Consider the following 21,108-nt stretch of genomic DNA (forward strand, 5'->3'; position numbering starts at 1 on the left):
ACAGATTTAAGATAATACCTCAGATATATCTGTACATATATATGTGCTTCCAACAATCTGTTCTCAACCCTTGCCAAATCTGGTTTATCTAATCTGGTAAGTGCATTATCAGAGAAGGTTTAATAAATATTATTGATGTTTCTCTGAGGGATTGCAGGATGCCTCCTTGTCTTAAGGAGGCTATTATTATTTGAAGAAACCTGCATTGGATCCCTCGGAGTTAGCTAATTACAGACCTGTTTCTAATCTTCCATAGTTGGGCAAGGTGATTGAGTGAGTGGGTCGACATCGACTTGACGGCACTTAATCAAATCAACCAATTAAGATATAATGAAAAGTCAAGCAAAAGGACATACTGTTTTTGATTGAAAATGATGTTTTGGAGGCACTAACTTTAATCATACATTTATTTTTTAACTTAACCTTTGGACCCCCACCCCAAGTTCAGAGCCTCTAAACTAGATGTTTGTTATGTTGTTTTTGTTGCATAATGCTTGAGAACTAGGTAGAGCCACATTTTATAAATAATTCTATTCTTATTAATAAAGTTGTAAAAGCTGCACCATGTAACATTCATGGGGGTGTCCCCCTAGGTGGCCAGATTTGGCTTTTAAAAAGCCAAATTCTGGTTTACGGCCCATTTGACCCACAAGTATACCCCTTAGGTTCTGGCAACTCTGCCCCCTCACAACAACCCTGCGAGGTAGGTTAGGCTGAGCACACAAATAAGTCTAATGTACGCGATCATATGTACATCATCCAGCATCATGTTCTCTGTACCAACATGAGCCCTGTCATTGCCACTCTGACTGACAGAGGGATTACTTTTTGAACCGCGGAAGAATACGTCGTAAACTAACGATACGGTTCTCTAATCTAGATATCGCGCTATTTCCATTTCTGAAAGGGTTGACGTCATGAAAGGGCGGGCACATTTGGTCAAACGGCTTAGCTTCAGAAGGCGCACGCCTCTGACGGCCTAGATGGAAAAAGTCTAGAGTGATGGCATACGACTATAAACACAAACTATAAACAACGCATAGAGCTATAAACAACGCAGCAAGAACGTCAGGCCAGAATTCAAAGCGGGCATCAACTTCTGCATCTCCTTTTGACATCTCTAGAGTGACACCTAAATACTTCACGTTGAGATTTGAATGGGAAATGTCAGTGATTTAGGGGGTCTGTGAGTCTTGATTGCTCCCCCGTCTTTCTGACTGAGAGTTATTCGGTCGGGACTGGGGAGAGGGTTGAAAGGATTGGCTCTTTAAGCGTGGGGACTGATAGAGCCTGCATCGTCTGACCTCCGCCCGGACGTCCGAAGCCCAATCAGAATCAAGCCGGAACATTACGTCAGTACTCTGGGCGGCAGCTGCATGCCTCATTGGCAGAGGTGGGCGTGGCCCCAGAGAGATCGATGCTCACGCTGTCCTATCAATGGCACACAAAAGGGACTGGGAGGTGGTCAGAATACAAACCTGCTTTGCTTCTCCGTCAGTTTTTCAAAGAGGGTGGGATGAACGCTGTTTTAACCAATCACAGGGCAGAGAGCTATTGCGAGGTAACTGGATGGGTGGGAAGAGATTGAAGAAGGAAGTGTGAAGAAGGTGAGTGCGGAGTAAATGACTGAAAAGGGAGCATGAAGAGAGGAAAAGGAGCCTCCCTCCTGCTCTTTAAATTTTGCTACAGAGCTGTATGTGTACGCGCATGTGCATATACCAGGGCTGCACAACCTGGACTCCAGCTGTTGAACTACAGCTCCCACTACCCCGGACTGATGGCCACTGTGGCTGGGAATTATGGGAGTTGGAGTCCGCCAACAGCTGGAGGGCTGAGGTTGTGCAGCCGCCTGGTGTACACACGAGCGCCTATATATTAAGATTGAAAGTACGAGATAGGGACTCCTTTTTTATTATGCTCCTCCCTGGAAACACCTATATCGGGCTGCAGTGATAAAGGAAGATGCTGAAAGGCATCATCTCATTCTGTGAGGGAGGAGGCAATGGTAAATCCCTCCTGTATTCTACCAAAGAAAACTACAGGGCTCTGTGGTCGCCAGGAGTCAACACCGACTCAACTGCACAATCTTTCCTTTCCTTTATGTATAACTCTGGATTTTGTTTAGTTTTGTTTCTTGAAATCTATATTGTTTTTCTAGACATAGAAAAGACAGAAAGGATATATGTAGACATAGATTTGTGTATCTAGGGGAGATGGTGAGGTTTTAAATCTGAACAAAGCAGTTCTAGTTTATTTACAGTGTTCATTATAAAAACTAACTTCCTGAGTTTCTGTAATATAGATAGCCTCTACTGGATGAGCTCAGAAAATATGAGTGAAACTCTAAAGCTGTATTTCTAAGTGTGTATTTAGACACATCCCTGTTTATGTTAATGGGAATTATTTCTGAGTAAACATGTATATTGCTGGGCTGTGAACTTGTAGTGTCATAACCTGTTGAGTTCTGATTGTGATGCATAATAATGACTTTAAAAAAAAGAAGCTTTAATTTAACTTGGGGTTTAATAGATGTAATAAAGGCTTTGCTTGCATAGTATATTAGGAAGTATATTTCACATTTGCTGTGTGGTTTTCCTCAGAAGTATATTTAGACCAACTGTTTTAGTATTGTTATGGAATTTTTGGAATGTGGTAGGCCTAGAAATGTAAATAAATTTTATATCAGATAACTGGTTTGTCTTGTAAATATCATGTTGTAAAAGAACAAAGTGTTAACTGTGTTTGAGTCTCAGGAGTTTCACAAGAAATTGGCACAACCATAAGAACTTGTGAATCCAGTGTATTTTTCTGCTCCTGTTTTTCTTTCCTTGTCTGAGTTCTCTGTATAAAACTTGTGCAAACACTGGCCAGGAAATAGCTTAATAAAGTTTTCTAACTTGTTAAAATGTGCAGTAAGGAGAAATGTGAAAACAGGATGATCAACTGCAAAGTAGGACAAGACACCTGTATCACTTAATAGGTGTGCAGAAGTGGCTGTTTGGCTTTTCATGGAGGCTTTTCAGACAGCTGGGTTTACTGCAAGGCTTTACTGAGAGTTTAGAGCATAACAGATATTCCAACACAGAGAGGATTTTTTTTTAAAACCCCCGGACATCAATTAGGCTAGGCTCCAATTTGGAGGAAAAAACTCGAATTCTGTGTGAAGTGCTCTCTGAAATATTGCACGGACTTAGGGGTAAATCTGGCTGATATGTGAATGCGCTCCCCCACTCCCAAAGTAAAGTCATAATAACATAAGAAGAGCCCTGCTGGATCAGGCACAAGGCCCATCTAGTCTACCATCCTGTTTCACACAGTGTCTCACTCACCAGATGCCTCTGAGAAGCCCACCACAGGCAAGAGCTGAGAGCATGCCCTCTTTCCTACTGCTACTCCCCTGCTACTGATATTTAGAGGCATCTTGCCTCTGAGGCTGGAGGTGGCCTATAGCCCTCAGACTAGTTACCATTGATAGAGCTGCTCTCCATGAATTTATCTAAATCCTTCTTAAAGCCATCCAGACTGTTAGCCATTACCTAATCTTGTGGCAGAGAATTACATAGGTTGATTATACATTGTATGAAAAAGTATTTTCTTTTGTTGGTCCTAAATTTCTTGGCAATCAGTTTCATGGGATGGCCCCTGGTTCTAGTATAATTCATCCATATTATACTAAAAGTAGGTATTAAGTGAAGAAAAGCCCAATTTCTCTCTATCAACTTTCTCCACACCATGCATGATTTTATACACCTCTATCATGTCTCCCCTCAGTTGCCTCTTTTCCAAACTCAAAAGCCCCAGGTGTTGTAGCCTTGCCTCCTAATGAAGGTGCTCCAGGCCTCTAATCATCTTAATGGTCCTCTCCTTTGGTTGCACCTTTCCCAATTCTACAATGTCTTTCTTAAGATATGGTGACCAGAACTGCACGTGGTACTCCAAATGTGGCTGCACCATAGTTTTGTATAAGGTCATTATAATATTAGCAGTTTTATTTTCAATCCCCTTCCTAATGATCCCTAGCATGGAATTGGCCTTTTTCACAGCTGCCTGTCCACCACGACCCCAAGATCCCTCTCCTGGTCAGTCACTGACAACTCAGACCTCATCAGCATACATGTGAAGTTGGGTTTTTTTTTTGTCCCAATATTCATCACTTTACACTTGTTAACACTGAACTGCATTTGCCATCTTGTTGCCCACTCCCCCAGTTTGGAGAGATCTTTTTGCAGCTCCTCCAAAAGGTTGGTGGTAAAGTTGCTGTAAAGTCATCATCTGAAAAAGCTCATGCAGAAGAAAGGAAAACTAGACCTCTCAAAGCTTCCTCTGCTGCACATCTAATAAAGGTATAGGAGCCCTTGTCGTCCTCTACATCTGTTCATCCTATGTGAAAATATAAAAATATATAGAAATACACATAGCTATAAACAGTCTCCCTGGAATATAAATGCAAAGGCTCTGCTTAGCTGCAGATCAGCATGATTTACAGTGTAGTTCTATATATGTTTACCAGAGGTAAATCCACAGTGCTCAGTGGCATTTAAAGGTACCATTGCCTCCTCCTGTGCAGTGTGAGATGATGCTTCTCAGCATCTTCCTATATCACTGCTGCCCGATATAGGTCTGGGAAACATACCAGCAGGGATTTGAACCAGCAACCTTCTGCTCGTTAGTCAAGCATTTCCCTGCTGTGCCATTTAAGGTGACCAGTGGCATTTACTCTCATATAAATGTGTACAGATGTCCCACTGAAGTTATTTATCACTTCATTTTTATCCTGCCCTCCAAGGAACTTAGGGTAGTACACATGACTCTTCCCTATTGCATTTTATCCTCACAGTCCTGTGTAGGGGACTTGGCTGAAATAATAACTGACCCCAAGTCATTCACAGCTAAGGAGATTTGAACTGAGGTCTCTCCCTTCTCACTCTGACAGTTTAGCCACTACATCACACTAGCTTTCTTATGGAGCTTACTTTCGAGTAAGCAGCCATAGGATTATTATTAATTTCCCCCCACACTTTTAATACTACCCCATCTAAAGGCTCTGGGCGGTTCACAACAAGTAAAATACAAAAACAAACACCATTTAAAACCAACAGATTAAAACAATATAAAGACAACTCTGAAGCAGTTCAGAACCATTTAAAACCAATTAAAAATGCTTAAAAACAATTGCACTGCATGCGGTTATGTAAAATAATATACTTTATTTTTTGTAAAGTTTTAATCTATAAATGGAAACAAGAATCAAGGATGTGTAAACCAAGACTTTCTCATCTGAATAATGCTTTAGATTGTCAAGAAACAAAAAGCCTCATTCTGACTTCTTCCTCCCCAAATCACTCACGGTTACAGCTCCGAAAGTGGCGCTCATCTGCAGAGGGACCTGCTGTAATCTTGAGGCTGGTGCTTCCAGTACTGGCAGCCTGGTTCCTACCAATGCAGTCCTGTCTTACTCCAGTTAATAGTTTGGTGTATTTTTCAAATGGTTTCACCCAGACAATCGCAGTATGTATAAGTGTCAGCAGATCAAAATTTCAACTTTTTATTAATAGATATATTTTATCATCAGATACGAATCCAATCAGGCAAAGTCTCTGGAATTATCAGTAACTGACATGCAATAAAGGATCTGCTTTAAGTTCTGCAAGGGTGTATCTGGCTACCACCTAGCAGTTTGACTTCTAAATGGTGACGTGACTCTTGTGTTGCCTTGTAGGGAACAAAGACGAGAAGACGACAGAGGTCACAGGTGTTCCTTCCTTGTTCTCCTGACTGTCCAGGTTGGTTCACACCGGACAGGTGCTTCTCTTTAGGGAGGCCCAGTTCCCAGTGAACTCTCTGTGTGGAATGGCAAGGGGTTTTCTGGCCCGAACTGTTGCTGTGGTTTCTCTTACTGTAACTCTGTCTGCTGGTGCTGCTAGGTGTTCTTCCTGTTACTATCTCTACCCGCTGTTCCAGGCTGCCAGGACTCTAGCCTACAGGTATCTATCCTAGAGTCGGATGCTGCTCTTTGTGCTTCTGTTTAATACACAGATCACTGAGAAGGCATAACTGGAGTTTAAGATGTGAATGTTGCACTATGAATATTTCTGGAGATAACTCTGCTGGGATTATTTTACAGTGATCAGTGTTTGAATGTTAGGCTGCTTGCAAAGCAGGCCCTTGGGTAGGCATTCTATGCCGAGAGGAGGCAGGAATAATTGCAGAACATAAATACAGGGAGTCGAATATATTTGTGACACAAGATAGCTTAGTGCAGGAGTTTCTAACCCTGGGTCCCCAGATGTTGGACTACTATCATCCTCAGCCACAGTGGCCTGTGGCTAAGGATGACGGGAGTTGTACTCCAGCAACATCTGGAAATCCACAGATGGGAACCCCTGGCTTAGTGGATAAGTAAGTTAGGAATCAGGACTGCCCCAGTTCAATTTTTGCCTCTGCCATGAACTCATTAGGTGACCTTAGACAAGGCATTCCATCTCAGCTGTTGCTGCAATGTGCAGATCATAATACAGGGTGGTTGTTAGGATTACAATAAGATAGTTAGTGGGAAGTGCTCTGAACACTCAAAAGTGCTCTACAAATGCTAAGTATATATTTAAAGCTATATAACGGTGTTAAAAAAGAGGGGCCTAGTCCTGATAGTTTTTCCATCTCCTTTGTACTCCTCAGAACACCTGTGCGTAAATATGACCTTTGCATTTTCTTTTAAATTAACTCAGTGAGCTAGAGAGTAACTTTTTTGAAAATGAAAGCTGAAAATTTGGGGAGGAGGCCTGGAATATGCCCAAGGGGGCAGGCCCCCACATGGCTACGACTCTGCTTACAGGTAGCTTTCCTCTATACCTCCTTTTCCTCCCCAGCCAAGGAACTAGAAGAATTCACCATGCTGTCCCTTGAATACCTTCTTCCACATCTTGCAGTAGCGTCATTGATACGCACAGTGTAATGAGGCTAGAACTTGGTTGGTTGGCAAGATCTTGGATCAGGAACTTTCCAAAGAGTTCTTTCTCCCTTGTTCCCTTTTAAGGCAATAACTCAGTTGCTTATTGCCCAGATTACATGAGATGTGATGATATTTTCTTGGGGTGCTGAAATATCTAGATATCTGCATGTAGTCCAGTAGCAGATGATCAGCTGTCCGTTTCTGGAGTCCTGCATCACAGCCTACGGAGAACAAGGTTTCATCCCTTTCCCCCCTTGGCTTCTGTTTTCCTGCAGCCCATCTTCGGAACGTTGGTTCCACAGTGAGACTGCTAGAATGTCGTGCGGTCGAGCTCCAAAAAAGAGCTTGCACAGCAAAGCTAGGACCTCCCCATATCCAGGATCGAAGGTCGAGCGCAGCCACGTGCCCAATGATAAGGTGGACTGGCTAGTTGAATGGGAGGACTACAGCCCTGTGGAATATACTGCAAACTCGGTTTTGGCAGGGCCGAAGTGGGCTGATCCAGAAATCGGGTGAGTGGTGTTTGCTGAAAAGCAGGCTGCAGGGATCGGGGAGAGGGAGGCCTCCCTTCTGAGGGAGGCCTTTCTCCAGGGCAATGGCGGGGAGGATTTTGTTTGGGAATATGAGTGGAGACAAGACGTTTGTTCCTCTTTCTGTGTGGATGTTGCAAGGGTCAGAGGAAAACCCCTGCTCACTGGCAATAAGGCAGCATACAACAACAAGAACAATAAAATACCGTGGCTTATGTGACGCACAGCATTACAGAGATGCTACACTCCGCTCTCGGGCGACCGTGGATTTCTAAGCAAGCCCCAATGCCACTCTGAATGAGTGCTTGTGTAAGCAGCGCTACTGGGGATGCAACAATGGATGTTGATGTTGCAATGTTTGCTAACCCTGACTGGCCAAGAGGCACTCGTTTTTAGCAGGAGGGGAGCATCTGAAATATTCAACCTCAGCACAGCATCCCACCAGGGGCTGTTGCTGGTGTTCATCTTGCACTTCTTTTTAGATTGTGAGCTCTTTGGGGACAGAGTACCATCTTCTTCTTAAAACTGCTTGAGAAGCGGTAAATGAATCATAATATCTCCATTTAGGGCAGTAAAACATCCATAATCAAGGCATAGCACTTGCTTTACCCTCAATCCCCAATCCGCGCTGGAGATTTCTAGAACTGGCATCATGCCCTGCAGAATACATTCTTGAGCAATAAGATTCGTAGCTTTGACTGAGCCGGCAGAATGCAAGCATTTGTTTAAATATATATTCCTTGCAGCAACATCTGAGGCTACTTATTTGATTAAAATACAGTAGCGTGTAGTCCTCGGAGATACTGAAAATAAGAACAGGCAGAAGGCCTTGCTAGATCAGGAACCTAGGGAGCTGCTTTACGCGGTGTCTGACCATTGGTCCATCTGACTTGGTACACTGACTGGCAGCAGTTCTCCAAGATTTCAGGCAGGAGTCTTTCCTATCTGGGGAGTGAACCTGGGACCTTCTGTAAGCAAAGCATGTATCCCACCACTGAGCTATGACCCCATCCCCCTAGATGGACAAAAGGTCCATCTAGTCCAGGGCTGCTCAGCTTTGGCCCTCCTGCAGATGTTGGCCTATAAGTCCCTAAATCCCTGACTATTGGCCACTGTGGCTGGAGATTATATGGCAAAAACAGCTGGAGGGCCCAGGTTTTGCTGCCCGGATCTAGTCTAACATCCTCATTTCCACAGTGGCCAATCGGAACTCCCAGCAAGTTCACAAGCAGGCCAATAACACTCCCCAGCGACTGGTAGTTGGAGGCATCCTGTCTTCGAACTTGGAGGTAGTGTATCGCCATCAAGACTTGGTGACCATTGGTAAACATATTCTCCATGAATTTGACCAGTCTTGATTTGAAGCTAATTTGGCTAGTGGTCTTTCACACATTGTGTAGCAGTCACTTCCATAAATTCATTATGCACGGTATGAAGAAGTCCTGTTTATCCTGTCCCCACCATGCACGGCCAAGTAACATGTTGAAAGTTGTGTGTTGTTTGGCCTTTAGCCAGCCAGCTTGGGCTGCAAGCTTTTGCTGCAAGGGCTGGTGAAAGCACTGGCTTTTTGCTGCGTGAATGAGTCAGCTGCCAAAAACAAACAGTTTGTTGAGTGGGAGCACTCTGAACTTAAAAATATAGACAAACCAGATTTTGTTATACATGTACTTCTGAGAAGCACAAGTGAATACATGTAAAATATGCCCAAACATGAGATCTAACTCCTTATCTTTTGCTAAATCATTGTCACAAGGCTTTACTGTATTTACTTGAATCTGAGACTAGTGTTTTTTCCAAGTTCTTTGATGTTAGAAATCAAGGGGGTCATCTTAAATTCTGAGTCGTCTTCTATTTGGATAAATATGGGTACTAATGAGAAAGCTGTCCAGGGTGCTTTCCAGACTAGCTGCTCATTAGCAGCAAAATGCCTCCGTTTGGGCAAGACACATTTGGGCAGTAAACAGCAGGGGAGAAGTCTTGCAGCAACTAACAACCCCCCCAAAACAGCAACTTTTTCACGCCAGATATACGATGTCTCAGCTCCATTTCGCAGCGATTAAATGCACAACAAGGCATTGGAAATGTGAACGGTACCCTTCTGTCCCTGTAGGAACTGTGGTGTCACGACACAGGAAGTGTGGAAGCACACTTCTGAGATTCGTCCTGACCCCGTTGTAGGGTCGAGTCTGGAAAGCATCCAGGCTTAAGTTTTAAATCCAGTTTGTTTACTAAGAGGTTTCTATCTTGCATCAGTCCAGCTGAAAACGCTGTCCTTGCCATCACTGCAAGGAACTTTTAAGAGGTAAAGTTTGATTAAGGTAAGGTAAAGAATGCTCCCTGTTGAAATAAGAGCATCTCCTTCTCTGTTTGCTTTTAGGAGGACCCTCAAGACGCACCTGTTTTCTCAGGCTTTTAACTGACAATTGTAAACTATTGAATGTGTTTTTATCTTGTCAGATTGCTTTTGTTTGGCTCGTGAATTTTCACTGTTTTTATACTGTTTTTCCATTTGCTGTGTGTTGTTTTTTTTACTTTGTACACCACCTAGAGATGCACATACCAGGTGGTATAGAAATATGATAAATTAAATAAAATGAACGATGCAGGAGTGGCAATTCTGGTCAGTTGCATTAACAGGCTGTACTGCAAAAACCTGACCCTTAATTTTTTTTTTAAAGTGCATTGATGCTGGACTTCACAGGTCACACAGCGCATGCGCGCGTGCGCGCGCGCACCCCCCCCCCAGAAATACAGAATCTACTGAATGTATCATACATGCCCTCACGGGGCACCTTCTCCAGTACTCCTTTCTCTGCAGAAAGACCTCCAAAACAGAGGGCTCCCTGCACACACCTGCAAGCATACAAATGTTTCCCAAGAGCTGGCATGCAAATGTGGGGGGGGGGGGGGAGGGAATAGCAAACAGAGGAAGCAACAACCAACTGGTCTGAGGAAGCACAAGGAATATGGGTAAAATAACTGCTCACAAGTACTAGTGTGGAGTGTTCCCATCCAGTGTGATGCCTGTGCTGTCAATGAGGCAGTCCAGAGAGTGGGATGGGTACATGCAGGAGATCAGAAAAGCTACTTTAGCCAAAGCAGGGCTTGTACTGCCTCTTTCCGGTCATGAAACACATTACTTGTAGGTTCTCTTGGAATGGAAATGTGCTTAAGACTGGGATGTTGCAATATTTTTTAATCCTCTCTTTCTCTTCTTTCTTTCTTTCTTTCTTAGGGTGAAAAACTTTGCTCCAAACTTCAATGAGAAGGATGGGCAAGTGGAGAGGAAGAGCCAGAGTGGTCCATATAATGTTGAAAATGGAAGGCCCAGGTAGTTAACATGTGTGTGCTGCGTGAATGTCTTGGTCTTGGCATCTGGTGTAGCAAGAGTAACGCCAGAAGTTAGAACTGCTTCACTGGTTCAGAATCTGGATTTCCTGCCTGGTCTGCCTCAGGGTCTCTCTTCAAGTTCAAACTATTCTGAAGCCATTATGCCTCTCAGGTCAGCTCTGTTGCTTTGGAGATGTCAACTATGTAGCCCTCATGTCAACTATGTAGATGTCAACTATGTAGCACTCAAGGTGAGAGCACCAAAGGATCCCTTTCGGAAGGCCTTAAGACAGGGCTTCCTGTCTTAACAACCCCAGGAATGTAGGGATCTGCCTTATACCGAGTCAGACCCTCGGTCCATCTAGCTCTGTATTGCCTGCTCTGGCTGGCAGCAGCTCTCCAAGGTTTCAGGCAGGAGTCTCTCCCAGCCTTACCTGGAGATGCTGCCAGGGATCGAACCGCGGATCTTCTGCATGCAAAGCAGATGCTCTGCCACTGATTTGCAGCCCCATCCCCTAGAGCAGGCCTGCTCAACGTAGGCCCCTCAGCTGTTTTTGGACTACAACTCCCATGATCCCTAGCCACTGTGTCCACTAGCGAGGGATTATGGGAGTTGTAGGCCAACATCTGCAAGAGGGCCGAAGTTGAGCAGCTCTGCCCTAGAGCAACTGAGATGTGTGAAGAAAAACTAAGCCTTACATAAATAAATAGTAAAATAAACCTTAGCCTTTTTGAGAAGTTTTGCCTGGAACACCACATTCATTCTTTAGCACTTAAGAGTGCACATTTTCTCTCTGTAATAATGAGGCTGACTACCTGTGACCTCCCAGATTCAAATATCACCTCTGCTGCCATAAACTTACTAGGTGACCTTAGGCAATCCCCTCCCTCTCGGCTTCAGCTCCCTACCTGCAATGTGGGAATAATAATATATACTTATCTTGTAAGGTTGTTGTAAGATTTATTTATTTATTTATTTGATTTATATACCACCCTTCCAAAAATGGCTCAGGGTGATTTACATCAAAATAAAAACAATTACAATCAAAACTATAAAAACAGCATAAAACCAATTAGCAGTTAAAACATTTAAACAATTAAAAACCCTGGAGGACCAGGCCAAACAGTTAGGTTTTAAGGGTTCTCCTGAAGACCAGTATTGAACTCAGGTTCCACAGCCTAGGAGCAGCTACAGAGAAGGCCTGCCTCTGAATCGCCTCCAGGCGAACCAGTGGTAACTGGAGACGGACTTCCTCAGATGACCTTAACATGTGGTGGGGATCCTGTGGAAGAAGGCACTCTCTAAGATAACTTGGACCTAAGCCATTCAGGGCTTTAAAGGTAATAACCAGCAATTTGTATTTTGCCTGGAAACATATCTGTAGCCAGTGCAACTGTTTCAAAATAGGCATAATATGGTCTCTCTGGGTTGCACCAGAGACCAATCTGGCTGCTGCATTTTGAACTAACTGAAGTTTCCAAACTACATACAAAGGCAGCCCCATGTAGAGCACATTGCAGTAGTCAAGCCTGGCGGTTACCAGCTGATGCACCACTGTTTTGAGGCCATCCTCTTCAAGGAATCAGCCAAAGCTGATAGAAAGCACTTCTGGCCATGGCCTCCATCTGAGATACCAAGGTGAGGCCTGTATCCAGGAATATTCCCATGCTGTGCACCTGCTCCTTCCGGGGCAGTGTAACCCCATCTGGCACAGGAAGATCTCACTCCTTCCTCAGATCAGCCCTAAAATGAGCACCTCTGTCTTGCTTGGATCCAGCTTCAATTTGTTATCTCTCATCCAGCCCATTACTGCCTCTAGGCAGGCATTTAGAGGATGAGTGCCATTTCCTGATAGTGAAGATGAAAAGGAGAAGTAGATTTGGGTGTCATCAGCATACTGATAACACCCTGCACTAAACCTCCTGATGACCTCACCCATCAGTTTTGTGTAGACATTAAAAAGCACTGGTGAAAGAATGGAGCCCTGAGGGACTCCATTTAACAGCTCCTGTTTTGAGGAGCAGCTGTCACCAAGCTGCACCATCTGGAATCTACCCAAGAGATAGGAGCAGAACCACTGCAAAACCGTGCTCCCTATCCCCTACTCCCCCAGGCGATCCAGAAGGATACCATGGTCAATGGTATTGAATGTCTGCGAGAGATTCAAAAGAACCAGCAGAGTCACACTCCCTCGGTCAATTCCCTGGTAAAGGTCATCCATCAGGCCGACCAAGGCTGTCTCAACCCCATAGGCAGCTCTAAAGCCAGTTTGAAATGGGTCTAGATAACCAGTTTCCTCCAAAATTGCCTGGAGCTGGTCGGCCACCACCCTCTCACTCACCTTGCCCAGCCAAGGGAGATTAAAGATTGGCCTGCAACTATCAATTGCTAAGAGGTCCAGGGAAGGTTTCTTAAGAAGTGGTCTAATCATTGTCTCCTTCAGACAAGGAGGCATCCTCCCCTCCCTCAGTGATGCGTTTATGATATTAACTAGACTACCTCCAACAATCTCCCTGCTGGATAGAAGCAACCAAGTCGGGCAAGGATCCAGAGAACAAGTGGTAAGCTGCACCGCCCCAAGCAGCTTGTCCACATCCTCAGGAGTCACAGATTAAAACTGATCCAACCTAATACTGCAAGAGGGATTGCTGGACATTTCCTTCATAGACCTTGCAGAAATAGTGCAGTCCAAGTCAGCCCAAATACAGGGGATTTTGTCTGCAAAGAACCCATTAAAAGTGTCACAACCGAACAACTCCGGGGACTGATTTAAAACAAAAGGAGCAGAAATTAAACTCCTCACAACCTGGGATAGCTCTGCTGAACGTGAACCTGCAGACACATTGCACGCAGACCAAATCCATTTTTTAGCTGCACGTACCACTACCATAAGCTGATTCGAACCGAGTTCTCCTCCACTTGCGTACTAGTCGCCTACCCAACTGCTTCAGCCTCTGCAACTCCTCAGTATACCAAGGAGCCGTTTGGCACATCAGAATAATATTTGTGAAGCACTTTATACCCTCAAAAAGCACGATGCAAATGCTAAGTATTATTAATTTATCTATCTTTTAGATTTGTGTATGATAATAACAATGGCCAGCATCCTAACTAGTGCTGTGGGTATGCAGCCAAAGGATGCACTCCCACACTTCTGAAACATGGGTGCTTGTGTGTGCAGAGGGGCTATTTTTTTGTCAGTCTCTCGTCCCACCTGGAAACACTCAGTCACACAATCTTGGGGACATAGCTGTGCATTATGCGGTGTGGGTCCCAGAAGTGGAGACACTGTGGGGGGATGCATCCTTTGGCTGCCTAAGAACATAAGAACAGCCCTGCTGGATCAGGCCCAAGGCCTCTCTAGTCCAGCCTCCTGTTTCACACAGTGGCCCACCAGATGCCTCCGGGATGCCCACACAGGCAAGAGGTGAGGGCATGCCCTCTCTCCTACGGTTGCTCCCCAGCGACTGCTATTTAGAGGCATCTTGCCTCTGAGGCTGGAGGTGGCCTATAGTCACCAGACATAAAAACATGTCCACAGCATTAATTAGGATGCTGGCTAGTGTTTTGCTACAAATTCTAAAATACAGAAGTTGGGATCTACTTTAGGCACACTGAAAGTTTTGAAGTTTTGGGGGGGTCTTTGAACAACATATTCTTCCCCCACTGCCTATATCACAGGTTGCTTTTAAAAAAGTAGTTTGCCAGTAGCATTATGGGACTGGGCAGGAGAGGAATTGTTGTTCAAGAAACCGAAGTCCAGTGCCTCGGGGCACGTTCATAACTTTCATTGTGCTGATCTTTGGGATCTTAACTAGAGATTTGTCTGCTCTCTGTTGTTTTTCAGGAATCCTGTAGGCAGGACAGGAATCGTGGGGCGAGGTCTTTTGGGGCGCTGGGGGCCAAACCATGCTGCAGATCCTCTGATTACTAGGTAAGCCACATCATGCCAGCTTATTTAGTTGGCAGAGTGGGGAAAAATACTTGTACATTCAGGTGTGAACACTTGGTGAAGTAGTTCTCATGGGCAGCCTAACCCAGGCTAGGGAAGCCCAGACTGGGTTAAGTGGCACATGAGAACCACCGGGATCAGATCCTGGTGTGGCAGCATCGCCTAGCCCAGCAGTTAGCTGTTAACCCAGGCTCTGGGATCCTGTGTCTCCCCGGGCTACGTTTAGCCCAAGGAGACAAATAGATGGGCGCCTAGAGTGCCTGTCTCCTGGGGGGATTCCCCAATGCACTGCGCTTGCCGTAAGGTACATTTTGGGATACCCAGAGGCCAGGACGTGTCATCCCAGCTTCCAGAGCTCTGTACTGCCTGGCACAGCAGCATGTCATCTGGGAACACGATTCGCACTACCAGCAACGTTGCCTGACTTGTCTCGGGGGAAGGTAAGCTTTGTGCAGCCTTCTGCCTGCCCGGTCATGTGAATGGCCCCGGTGTTTAGTCTGTGGAGTGTTTTTTTTTAAAAAAATGGATCTCTCTGCCACTTATTTATATGTATTTATTTAAAATATTTATATCCTGCCCCTCCAGTGCAATACTGCTTGAGGCAGTTAATAATCATATTATGTTGTGATGCTATGTCATTGATGTGCTCCTAATTCTTCTTTAGTACTTACTCTGAAAATAACCTGAAAGCAGCAGTTACATTGCCTAAGCCGCCCAGGGCGCCTTCATGAACATATGAAGTGGCCTGAGTCAGGCCATTGGTTCATCTAGCTCAGTATTGTCTGCACTGATTGGCAGCAGCCTCTCCAGGGTTTGGGACAGGGGTCCCTAATTTGAGACAGCAGGGATTGAACCTGGGCAGGTTCCCATCCCCTGTTGTCTTTGCTGGGCAGGGCTTAGACCCTAGGCTTTTCACATTCAGACCCAATACTCTGGGTTGGTTCAAATGCAGCACCAAAGCCTAGCTTGGTGATCTGTGAACAAGCCTTGTGCCTCCTCAACCCGCCCCTCTCGGTTAGATTGCTTGTTATAAAGATTTATGCTCCAACTTTCCATGCTGTGTTAAAACTCTCAAGGCAACTAACAGCATACGATTAAAACAAAAGATTTGCTTACGTGCTGGACAGTATGCTGCGCACCCAAGAGCGATGCAGGTTCGCTGTTTGCGTGGCACTTTCTAGTGCATCGGCATTTGATGCAGGTTCGCTGTTTGCATGGCACTTTCTAGTGCATCGGCACCCCTGGCACAAGAGGGGGAGGCTCCATGCCAGCAGTGCTGTCTATCATTGGGAATATTGGGACTTTTCTCTGATACTACACAGCATTGTTGGCACAGAGCCTCCCTTGCCTGCGCTAGGAGCAGCAATGGGCTGGTATGCACTGTCCAGTGTGTAAGCCACTAAATCCCAACAAATCATAAAACAAAATATACTCTGAAAGGGTTCCCTTTGTGTGCTCTGATTCCCTCCCTTGCTTCTGATCTAGTGGCAAACTGTAGTTTGCGGTTACGTCCCAATGTGGCAAACAGCGGTTTGTGGGCCAGCTGTGGTTTGGATATAACAAAGGAATTCTAGCTTACTGCTAAACCGTAAATCTGAGCATGTGAGAGGAGGCAGGCGCATGCAAGCACAGAGCGTGTTTATGGAACATGAACCTGTAACTGACCTTGCATCTGAACTGACTGTCGTTCAGCTATACCTTGTAGGCACACCTGAGCACAGATCTCTTCCTTCTCTCTTCAATGTTATATTTTCCTGCATGGTTTGGACTAAACTGTGGCATCCCCCTGCCCCCTGTTGCTCCTTGCAGATGGAAGAGAGATGTTAGTGGCAATAAAGAAGTTCACCCATTATCTGGCAAAAACATCTTGCAGTTCATAGCAATCAAGAGGAAAGACTGTGGGGAATGGGCCATCCCAGGGGTGAGCAAAAGATAATTGACTGTTGTTGTTGTTGTTGCCATTCCCAGATATGTGTGATTGTTCTCCCACGTGCAGTGTACAGTGCCTACCATTGGTAGGACTGTTCCCGAGTAACCGCAAGTGATTTGTCTCACCCTGGAAGATAGAATCTCCTTGAGAAATCACACGAGGTGTCTTTGAGCTCACACGCACGCCTTAGAGAGAACACTGCTCTTGAGTCCCTTTATTTTAAAAAGTATCACTTATCCGAGGAGCCTGGTTGGCTGGTACATTAATAATGGAAGCAGACATCCTCTCTGAGAGGATATATAGCAGGTGATTATCTCCTCTTTCAGGGCATGGTAGACCCCGGGGAGAAGTTATCTGCGGCCCTGAAACGAGAATTCAGCGAGGAGGCCTTGAACTCCTTACAGAAATCGAGCACGGAGAAGGAAGAGATGGAGAAACAGCTGAATAGACTTTTCAGTCAGGATCATTTTGAGGTGAGTGGCCCCTCTCCTCCTCTCTTACACATCAAGGTTGGTGAAACTCTTTTCAAGTGCATGGGAAGCCGTGCCAGCTTCTTTGTAGTAATCACTGGGTAGTCAGTCCTGACCTCCAGTCACCCTTGCATTTTGCCTTTCCAGGTGTATAAGGGCTACGTGGATGATCCTCGCAATACAGACAATGCTTGGATGGAGACAGAAGCTGTAAACTACCATGATGAATCTGGTGAGTAATAGTGCTAATAGCTGCCTTCTCCCCCACTCCCCCCCATTTAGAGGTAGTTCCCATCGTCCTGATTATTGATAGAAGTTTGTTTTTTGTTTGAAGGGGAATAAATAGAACATTGGGAACATAGGAAATGGTCAGACCTTTGGTCCAAGAGGAGAGCTGCTCTTGTGGTAGCAAGCATGACTTGTCCCCTTAGCTAAGCAGGCCCCACCCTGGTTGCATATGAATGGGAGACTAGATGTGTGAGCACTGGAAGAGATTCCCCTCAGGGGATGGAGCTGCTCCTCTGGGAACAGTATCTAGGTTCCAAGTTCTCTCCCTGGCATCTCCAAGATAGGGCTGAGAGAGATTCCTGCCTGCAACCTTGGAGAAGCCGCTGCCAGTCTGTGAAGACAATACTGAGCTAGATAGACCAATGGTCTGACTCAGTATATGGCAGCTTCCTATGCTCCTATGTCCATCCAGCTTTGTATTGAACTAGTCCCTCTAGCCCAGTATTGAGCTCAGTCGGACCAAGTCAGACTCTTGGTCCAGCCAGCTCAGTATTGGCTACACTGACTGACAGTGGCTCTCCAAGGTTTCAGGGATGCCAGAGACAGAACCAGGGACCTTCTGGGTGCAAAGCAGATGCTCAACCACTGAGCAGTGGCTTCATCCCCAAAGAGCAGTTTCCTGAAGGTCTCTCTTCCCTCTCCTCCTGTGGGGACTTGAACTCACAGCCTCTAGTGTGTCAACCAGCTTCTCTAACCCACTGAGCTGTAGCATCATTAAAGCAGTTTCCTGTTTTCAGCTTCTGCCCATTTCACACATTCATGGTTATGGGAAATTGAAATGACAAAAGAAAAATTAATGATTGATTTAATCAATGATAAATATGTCATCATTTATTTGAGCATCACTATGCTGGAGATCACGAAAGCCTGACAGACTTCAGTTCTTTTTAATATATACATACACACTATATATATATGCACACAGACATGTCCCCTTAGCTAAGCAGGGTCTGCCCTGGTTGCATATGAATGGGAGACTTGATGTGTGAGCACTGTAAGATATTCCCCTCAGGGGATGGAGCTGCTCTGGGAGGAGCATCTAGGTTCCCAGTTCCTTCCCTGACATTTCCAAGATAGGGCTGAGAGAGACTCCTGCCTGCAACCTTGGAGAAGCTGCTGCCAGTCTGTGTAGACAATACTGAGCTAGATGGACCACTGGTCTGACTCAGTATATAGCAGTTTCCTATGTTTATATACATGGGGTGTGTGTGTGTGTGTGCGCGTGCATGCATATGTGTGTATATTTTATTAGTAGAACAGCTTGCAGTTTGCAAGTATGTGTCCTATACCACAAAGTAGGGACTTGTTGTGTGTAAACATACCTGAGAAAACCGCAAGAGTTTGTTTGAATCTAACCCCACCCCCATCCACTACACAGGGCAAAAGGTTTGGTTTGTAAGGGACAAGGGGCAAAGAACGAAACTAATGCCATTCTTTCTCACTACCTAACAGGTGAAATAATGGATAGTTTGCACCTGGAAGCAGGAGATGATGCTGGGAAAGTGAAATGGGTTGACATTGGTGAAAAGCTTAGGCTGTATGCCAGCCACGCCGAGTTCATCAGGCTTGTAGCAGAAAAAAGAGGAGCTCACTGGAGTGAAGATCCTAACCTCGGCTGCCGTGTTGGGGCTGGGATCTAAGTGCAAAATAACGCCTAAAACACATCAGATTTAGAAATGGATCAAGGTGTTAAAGACAGACAACGAACAAAGCAGCCTTGTGTGGGAGATTTGTGGTGTATGACTTATAAAGCATGGATTGCCAAATAAAGCCAAGTTGAATCTCTTTGATTTCCGTGAGAGAGATTTTAAGCATGTGCTTAACTCTGCTTTTGAAATCTGTGGCTGACATTCAGTACAGCCGTGAGAACTCCATCCTTGCCAGGAACCAGTAAATGAGCTGCGTTTGAAGCTTAGTGTGCAACACTGCTTGCAGGGTGGGAGATGGAGACAGTTTTCACTTCTCACCTTTCCCTGCAAAACCCCCTTTATCTGCCAGGAATACAGTAGGTCCCTGAGGGTTGCACAGCTAATTTTACGGGCTCCTTATGAGGATGGAGCTCTTGTTCCACCCTTGGAAAGCTGCGCTGCATGTCAGTCACTGGAAGATAAGTGTTTAGCTTCCGCTGTATCGTGCTCTATCTTTTTTCCTAATAAATATTGCTAGGAGATCAAATAACTGTTTTTTATCCATTGGGGAAGGGGAAGGGAGCTTTAAGCTTTTTGACCTGCTGTGAACCTGATCCAGACCCCCGCCAGCCCTGCAGCTGCTATCTGGAGAGAAAAGGCATACTGTATCTTCCTTGTTAAATAGCAGAGATGGTGGAGGCCAATCGGCATCAGGATTGTGGTGGGGACAAAAGCCCCCCCCCTACATTAAGGCCCCCCCCCGTTAGTGCTAATGAGAGGCTTAATGTATTGCAGTTTCGCCTTAGAGAGACATTTTGCAATATACTATTATAAAATGTAGTCAAACAAGTCTCTGTTATTCTCAGAGACTGAAAATGTTTTGCTTTTGCACAGTTGTGAGCACTAAAGTGGGGAGAATTTGGGACCTGGAACGTTTAAGTGTAATACTTTTCCTCTTTTTGTGCCATCGCCTTTCAAATTGCAGTTGCTGAATGTAAATGACTGTGACTTCTATACTCTTACATTCTTTTATTTGCTTGTGTTGATCTAATGTTTGGGAAATGAACTTTGCATGTTGACACTGGAAACTTCTTGTAACGATCCCAGAATACTCGAAGAAGAACTGGGTCCTTCAGCCAGAATCGGGATTGATTTCATGTGCAACGTAAAAATCACCAGCAAGGCATGATCATGCCGGGAATTAACACTCTTATATTAATATTTTATTTTAGTGTACTGCCCCTATTGTTTATGGGAAAACAGAGATGGGTGGTGGGCGGGGGAGAGATTCATAGCTATAACAAAGAAAAACTGTAATGCAGATTTCATTTTAAGGGGCTGTGATCTTAACTTAATAGGAAACAAAGGGCAGCATAAGTAGGTATAAAGCACAAGCATGGAATAAAAGAGACCTGCAATCTTGAGTTATAGTGGCATTTCCCTTGATTGAAACATGTGCCCAGGGATTCAAAGCGCTCTTGTTTTTCTGTAGGTGCACTGAGCCTTGCGTATTTTCTGAGCAAACCCCTTTCACGCCACTGACTGCTCCAGAGGGTCCTCTTATTCAGGAGCAACAAGATTTTCTGGAGATGTGAAGAAGGGTTGCCGTGTGAAAGGGACCTCGGAAGTCTTTTAAATTGCTGGTAGATTCAAGCAAGTAATTTCTGTGGCTGAGTGCAAAAAGGCAGTATGCCCATTAGGACTCCCTCCTCATGTGGGCATGCAGCACAGCAGAGTCCAAGGGGGCCGCCATCCATGGTGGTGGGGGGAGGCAGGTAAGCTCCTACGCCCTCCCCAGCCCTGCAGCTAAGATTGTGTGCACGACCTTACTATGCCATTAGAGATGGAGAAGCCCATGCAGCATTTATTTTTCCTTTCTCCCCCATTCCCAACCTCGTCTCTCTCTTCATATATTGATAGTGCTATTACACCAAGAGAGGATTTAGGGAGGGACTGGAATTCCCTTTGGCAGCCCATCCTGCAGCTGGCTGGCTCAGATGAAGCCCAGAAGCCACAGACCCATCCCTGGC

General features: G+C 45.2%; 1 protein-coding gene across 4 annotated transcripts; it reads left to right on the top strand.

The window, feature by feature from the left end:
* The first annotated feature begins 1,453 nt into the window (after positions 1 to 1,453).
* On the top strand, positions 1,454 to 20,502 carry NUDT9 (nudix hydrolase 9). 4 transcript variants are annotated; one of them, XM_053252281.1, is made up of 10 exons: positions 1,454 to 1,607; positions 5,720 to 5,783; positions 5,925 to 5,984; positions 7,225 to 7,461; positions 10,715 to 10,810; positions 14,658 to 14,744; positions 16,572 to 16,683; positions 17,019 to 17,165; positions 17,310 to 17,394; positions 18,903 to 20,502. In XM_053252281.1, exons 4-10 carry the CDS (start codon positions 7,265 to 7,267, stop codon positions 19,088 to 19,090), a joined length of 912 nt encoding a protein of 303 aa, XP_053108256.1. In that variant the 5' UTR covers positions 1,454 to 1,607; positions 5,720 to 5,783; positions 5,925 to 5,984; positions 7,225 to 7,264; the 3' UTR covers positions 19,091 to 20,502. The 4 variants fall into 4 exon arrangements, with proteins under 4 accessions (XP_053108256.1, XP_053108254.1, XP_053108255.1 ...); XM_053252279.1 differs by having other exon boundaries at positions 5,720 to 5,984; XM_053252280.1 differs by lacking the exon at positions 5,925 to 5,984.
* Positions 20,503 to 21,108: the final 606 nt, after the last annotated feature.

This window comes from Hemicordylus capensis, chromosome 5 (assembly GCF_027244095.1).
Source record: "Hemicordylus capensis ecotype Gifberg chromosome 5, rHemCap1.1.pri, whole genome shotgun sequence".
NCBI classification, from domain to species: domain Eukaryota; kingdom Metazoa; phylum Chordata; class Lepidosauria; order Squamata; family Cordylidae; genus Hemicordylus; species Hemicordylus capensis.